Here is a 6801-nt window from a genome sequence, read left to right as displayed (position 1 = left end):
CAGATTTAATGAAAAATAAAGCAACACCAGATGGAATGGCATCTAAAACAATTGCTAAATCTTTAGATGTTACAGGGATCTTGTAGTGATAAAAATGCCTTATAATTAAGTAAAAGACCCTCTTCATTTACAAGTAGGCTCCCAGTAGTTTCAATATTGAACACAAAATGCTGGACCATGACGTCATCAAATAGGGACATTGAGCCTTCTAGTCGAAGATTGTCATTTAGATTGACAAGACAGTCAAGTGACCGCTCTAAAAATGGAATTACATGTCCTCAAAGATGGAAGGCAGACGTGAGGAGGTGACATCAGGTGGGACCCTTCTAGCCAATGACAAGGCAGAACAACATGCCATAGAGATAGATAGAGGACTCATATTTGTAATTGTGCCATTATAGCGTCTGTGACAGCATGGGCAGCGCCATTGGGGCTATCTAAATTTTTTAAGTAGTCCATTTTCTTCTTTTACATTGGCTGATTGCTCACAACTTATTGGAATCCCCTCCCAGTTGGCTACCTTAAAATGGCGGAATCCAACAATGGCAATGGTTATGCTATCTATGATGAGTCCTCTATCTATCTCTATGACAACAGGCACAACTGCAATATAAAGTCGTTTCCGAAATGCCACGTAGGTCTACTTATATCAGTGCATTCAACCTAACCATTTCGAAACTTCTATTCGATAAAATGAGCCTTAGGTAGTAAATGAGCAATTACATTTTTTTACATACAATTACATACAAAAATTCCTCACTTCGTGGGTTTATTTCGTGGAAAGATTTTAGGTGGAGTAAAATCTCTCGCTCCGCCTTTTCCTCTCTGTTCTAGCGCAGAGCTCGGTGCTTCTAGCAAGTGTAAACAAAAGGAAATTGACATCTTGCAGTCTTGCATATCTTGGAAAGGCAATCGGCGGATCAAGGTTTTTACTTGTTGAGTAAATCGTTAGCTATATTTACATACTAGTGTGTTATTTGAGTATTCCATTTTTGTGTATATCCTCGCGCATTTTAACTTGAGCTTCAGATTGAGCAGAAGAAGTGTCAAAACATGGTGGAGACACGCACAGGTGAATATTTTATTTATTTAACCTTTATTTAATTAGACAAGTCATCCAAGGACTCTTAACGATATGCCCCTCGAACATATGCAATGACTTATAGCTAGCAGTTGTATTCTTTTAACATGTTTTCTGGCAGTACCGTTAGAGTCCTTGGACAGCTCCGATGATGAACCCCTAATTGCATTAGTAAAGAAGAAGCCGCAGCACATGGAACACAATGGGACTCAGGGTGAAAAAGACCAGAACCGACAACCTGAACCTGAGTCAAAGAATAGCACTAGAAAAGATTCTGGTGAGCGAACACTACAGTGAAATTAAAACCTTTAAACACCTATTTAAATATATTTATAATTATATATTTATAATTATATATTGTTGATCATCATATTCACTGTTTATGTGATTAGGGTTGGATGACACCTCAGATGATGAGCCCTTGACGAAGTTGCTGAATAAACTTTCCAGAGCTAAAAAAGCCACTGTACAAGCAAGGCCACGGACTACTGATATCAAAAGAGGAACAGGTAATGGCATCAAGAAGACAAACAACAAATTCACAGGTGGGAACCCCTCTCAAGCTCCTCAACATGTAGGCTATGCCCTGAATATTGTACAACACACAAACCCACACACTACTATTCTGAATGGAAGGAGGTATCAATTTATTTAGTCTTTGTCATAATTGTAGGTTCAACCCAGAATGAGGACTCCTATGATAGCTCAGACGATGAGCCCTTGATAAAGATGGTTAGAAAGATCCCTAAACAGACATCATTGCCATTCAAAAAGAGACCCTTCAACACAGCCAGAGAGGTGAACGATGTGAAGAAGTGCAGAAATAGCTCACAGAACACTAATAAAATGAGCACAGGTGAGACTAGTTCCTCACATCTTGTATTTAGAATATAAATACAGAAATTAGCTAAATGGATTCAGCGGGACTAAACTTGCTTTCCTCTTCACATTTGTTCTTCTATGTAACTAGATTCATCATCAGGTGACAGCTCAGATGACGTGCCCCTGATTAACATGGTCGACAAACTCAAGACACAAATGCGAACGAAGACACCCACCACTACAGCCAGAAAAACACCTGGCATTAAAAAGCCCAGAAAAGTTTTTAAAAAACACAACAGGAGTATAGGTGAGAATACATATCGCCTCTTGGCTCCGATGCTTTCACCGTGACATAATATTTTGGAGACTTGTATCCTTGTTTCTAATTCAAATGTTTTGTTTTCTGATTGCATGATCAGAGACCTCAGATGACAGCTCTGATGATGAGCCATTAATAAATCTGACCAAGAAGTCTCCGTCTAAAGAGACTGAAAGGACAATACTGAAGAGGTGTGTCACTAAGGAATCAAACAGCAACAACTGTAATAAAATTGAAGGGAAAATGAGCAGAGGTGACTAATTCTGAAAAGCACTTTTTCAATTTTATTGCACAATATCCTGGCAGATCAGGTTGGGTCGCTGAATTTGGGTCGTTAAATTTCTCTAATATTTTTGCTTCATCCTGTTTGAATTGTCAGAGGAAGAGGTGAGTTCTGATTCTGATGATAAGCCCTTGATAAATCTAGTCAAGAAGCCTCTTAAAGCTGTAAAGAAGACCACGACACCGTTAAAGAAGAGGAGCGTATCAGGAAAGACTGTGGTAGCCAGAAAGAAGACGAGACCAGACATTATGAACAAAGACGTCATCAGACGGAGCACCAAAGTTCTTCAAAGAACACGTGAAGGTGAGAATTATTTTTCAGCACAATCCAAAATACACCTTAGAATAAAATAGGTTGTCTTGTTTTATGCAATAGTTGATCATTTGTATTGCTTTATCAGGGTCTTTGGATGACAGCTCAGACGATGAGCCCTTGAGTAAAAAGATGGTGAGAAATCCACAAATGAAGAGCCTAATGGTGATTCTGGAGAGATGTGACACTAAAGAAGTCTTGGAAGATAACTATAGAGCCAACGTGGGAAACACCGGTAAAAGAAGTGCAGGTAAGAATTCCTCTTATCGTATATTTCCGTTCCCATATGGAATATCTTTGACATAGTCTACAGCTGCACTGTTTGATAGATAACATTGACATCGGCTATTCTCTACCTATTATGCAGAGCACCTATAGTTGTTTATTTATTTGCCAGGGGATAAGGAGAACTCCGATGATGAACTCTTGATAAAGATGGTCACGAATCCCCCTCATTCTTCACCAGAAACTATGGCAGAGAAGGAAAATAAGTCAGAAACTGCCCTTACGATGAACCTTTGATAAAGATGGTTGGAAACCCAAAGTCATGTTCAAGGGATATTATAGATACTGGAATAGTGACTTTGTTTTGGGAAAACGTTGAGTAACAAATTTGCCGGGAAGATGGCACAATTGTTACTGACACAACAACCCCATTTTTTATTGCATGAGTTTACAGTGTTATGGTGAAAAGAAATATGTGAATTGTCTAAATATTTTGGTGATCTGGAATCACTATTTTCATGTTAGAATTTTATAGTGTTTTAAATTTTGTAACTTTTTCTATAATTTTTTTAAATATTTTTTTACCACTTGGATTCTGGTGGTTTCATGTCTATAGCATATTTATAACCATGCGAAATTTGACTCCCTCAATAGATCAAATTTTTAATTGTTGCCAATACTGTCTCCAGCATAATGAATTATAGAGTACATAGTGTGTGATCGAATGCAATACCTTCCTCCTCCCTATTCCTTTTGACTGGAATGGGCCATCACTGGAAGCAGTACTATGCATTGTAAATGTTCTTGTTTCAGTCCAAGTATAAGGGCGCTGCCATTCAATTGTGAGATTACATTTTTTTTTTGTATTATTATTCACGAATTGATTTGTTTTCAACAATTTTATTAAAAGAACAGAAGTTTCCCATTTTGTCTTGTTTCAATGGGCAGAAAGTATGCTTTAAAGACCACCAACAGACACAGCACCTATTTTTTTGTTGTTGTTGCAAACACTGATGCAATGTTCTTGAGTTTGACTGTCATTATTAAGGCATTTTTGAATGGCTAAACATGAGGTATTAACATGGATTCAGTACAAAAATATACACTTTGTTACAAAAAAATAAATATGAATGTATTACACAATAATCTATTCAGACAGAATGAGTTTTAGGTCCTGCTGGCCGTTTTTGTCTTTTTAGGAAAATGTGTGATGTCAGTCATTCCCAATGGAACACGCCTTCACTTCTATGGGAGATAATCGGCAAAGAAGTCCAGTCTTCATTGAGACAGCATCTGTAAAACGAGGGGCACATTTTGTGTCAGTTGAAACAATGTCAAAGGGAACTGAGGACTGGAAACCCTTCAGTGTCAATTTGAGCATGTCAATCTTGGTGCGGCAAACTCCAAACAAATTAGCGGGATGCATGCCAGCAAAGCCACAACACAACACTAAACAATACATTAATTGCACTATAACGGTGACAAACGGTGCCCACAATCTGTTAGGGCCTACATAAAGCTGTCCCAACAGCAGAGTCCCAACAGCAGTCCCAACACCTTACCACTGCTACCCCAGGTTATCAGTGGAGCCTTGTCTGGCAGTGAAACAGTTCATTCAGCCTCATTTACTCCTTTAAAAAAAAAACATGGGCGATATGGCTGACTTGCTGAAACAAATGTGGTTTCTAATGACAGTTGAAATGGCATAAGGGGAAGACGAACGGATAAGAGGCAATCCGTCATTTCGATTAACAGACATTAATGAGCGAGCTAGGACATGGACCAAATTATTAGTGTGAGATATATGGGTTACTAACAGCTTACTACACAACATACACTTACTTTCCTAGCTACAGTATACAGTGCCTTTTGGAAAGTATTCAGACCCCTTGACTTTTTCCACATTTTGTTACTTATTTTGTCATCCTTATTCTAAAGAAAAAAATGTTTTTTTTTTATTCATCAATCTACACACAATATCCCAAAATGACAAAGTGAAAATAGGTTTTTAGAACATTTAGCTAATTTATAAAAAAAATAAAACAATGGAAATACCTTATTCAGACCCTTTGCAATGAGAATCGAAATTGAGCTCAGGTGCATCCTGTTTCCACCGATCATCAAATCAAATGTGTTTATATAACCCTTCTTACATCAGCTGATATCTCAAAGTGCTGTACAGAAACCCAGCCTAAAACCCCAAACAGCAAGCAATGCAGGTGTAGAAGCACGGTGGCTAGGAAAAACTCCCTAGAAAGGTAGGGATGTTCAAATGTTCATAAATGACCAGCATGGTCAAATAATTATAATCACAGTAGTTGTCGAGGGTGCAACAGGTCAGCACCTCAGGAGTAAATGTCAGTTGGCTTTTCATAGCCGATCATTGAGAGTATCTCTACCGCTCCTGCTGTCTCTAGAGAGTTGAAAACAGCAGGTCTGGGACAAGGTAGCACGTCCAGCGAACAGGTCAGGGTTCCATAGCCACAGGCAGAACAGTTGAAACTGGAGCAGCAGCACGGCCAGGTGGACTGGGGACAGCAAGGAGTCATCATGCCAGGTAGTCCTGGGCCATGGTCCTAGGGCTCAGGTCCTCCGAGAGACAGAGAGAGAGAGAGAAAGAAAGAAAGAAAGAAAGAGAATTAGAGAGAGCATACTTAAATTCACACAGGACACCGGATAAGACAGGAGAAATACTCCAGATATAACAGACTGACCCTAGCCCCCCGGGACATAAACTACTGCAGCATAAATACTGGAGGCTGAGACAGGTCAGGAGACACTGTGGCCCCATCCGATGATTCCCCCAGACAGGGCCAAACAGGCAGGATATAACCCCAACCACCTTGCCAAAGCACAGCCCTCACACCACTATAGGGATATCTTCAACCACCAACTTACCATCCTGAGACGAGGCCGAGTATAGCCCACAAAGATCTCCGCCACGGCACAACCCAAGGGGGGGCGCCAACCCAGACAGGAAGACCACGTCAGTGACTCAACCCACTCAAGTGACGCACCGCTCCTAGGGATGGCATGGAAGAGCACCAGTAAGCCAGTGACTCAGCCCCTGTAATAGGGTTAGAGGCAGAGAATCCCCGTTGGGATTGGGAACCGGCCAGGCAGAGACAGCAAGAGCGGTTTGTTGCTCCAGTGCCTTTCCGTTCACCTTCACACTCCTGGGCCAGACTCAATCATAGGACCTACTGAAGAGATGAGTCTTCAATAAAGACTTAAAGTTTGACATGGGTAGGCAGACCATTCCATAAAAATGGAGCTCTATAGGTAAAAGCCCTGCCTCCAGCTGTTTGTATAGAAATTCTAGGGACAATTAGGAGGCCTGCGTCTTGTGACCGTAGCATACGTGTAGGTATGTACGGCAGGACCAAATCGGAAAGATAGGATAGGAGCAAGCCCATGGAATGCTTTGTTGGTTAGCAGTAAAACCTTGAAATCAGCCCTTTCCTTAACAGGAAGCCAGTGTAGGGAGGCTAGCACGGGAGTAATATGATCAAATTTATTGGTTCCAGTCAGGATTATAGCAGCCGTGTTTAGCACTAACTGACGTTTATTTAGTGCTTTATCCGGGTAGCCGGAAAGTAGAGCATTGCAGTAGTCTAACCTAGAATTTACAAAAGCATGGATTAATTTTTCTGCAACATTTTTGGACAGAAAATGTCAGATTTTTGCAGTGTTACGTAGATGGAAAAAAGCTGTCCTTGAAATAGTCTTGATATGTTCGTCAAAAGAGAGATCAGGGTC

General features: G+C 40.3%; 1 protein-coding gene across 11 annotated transcripts; it reads left to right on the top strand.

The window, feature by feature from the left end:
* The first annotated feature begins 587 nt into the window (after nt 1–587).
* Nucleotides 588–4167, top strand: LOC139373825 (nucleolar protein dao-5-like). 11 transcript variants are annotated; one of them, XM_071114863.1, is made up of 9 exons: nt 588–1072; nt 1203–1358; nt 1474–1626; nt 1755–1937; nt 2052–2210; nt 2323–2475; nt 2602–2808; nt 2906–3067; nt 3215–4167. In XM_071114863.1, exons 1-9 carry the CDS (start codon nt 1054–1056, stop codon nt 3337–3339), a joined length of 1317 nt encoding a protein of 438 aa, XP_070970964.1. In that variant the 5' UTR covers nt 588–1053; the 3' UTR covers nt 3340–4167. The 11 variants fall into 11 exon arrangements, with proteins under 11 accessions (XP_070970964.1, XP_070970970.1, XP_070970968.1 ...); XM_071114869.1 differs by having other exon boundaries at nt 1174–1358; nt 3215–3967; XM_071114867.1 differs by having other exon boundaries at nt 593–1072; nt 2650–2808; nt 3215–3965.
* Nucleotides 4168–6801: the final 2634 nt, after the last annotated feature.

This window comes from Oncorhynchus clarkii, chromosome 18, assembly GCF_045791955.1.
Source record: "Oncorhynchus clarkii lewisi isolate Uvic-CL-2024 chromosome 18, UVic_Ocla_1.0, whole genome shotgun sequence".
NCBI lineage: Eukaryota > Metazoa > Chordata > Actinopteri > Salmoniformes > Salmonidae > Oncorhynchus > Oncorhynchus clarkii.
The sequence above is the reverse complement of the archived record's forward strand: the minus strand, read 5'-3'. Positions and strand labels throughout refer to the sequence as shown.

Coding starts and splice junctions, on each gene's coding strand:
- LOC139373825 (XM_071114863.1), top strand. Junction 2,211..2,322: donor AAAACACAACAGGAGTATAG/GTGAGAATACAT, acceptor TTGCATGATCAG/AGACCTCAGATGACAGCTCT. Junction 3,068..3,214: donor CACCGGTAAAAGAAGTGCAG/GTAAGAATTCCT, acceptor TTTATTTGCCAG/GGGATAAGGAGAACTCCGAT.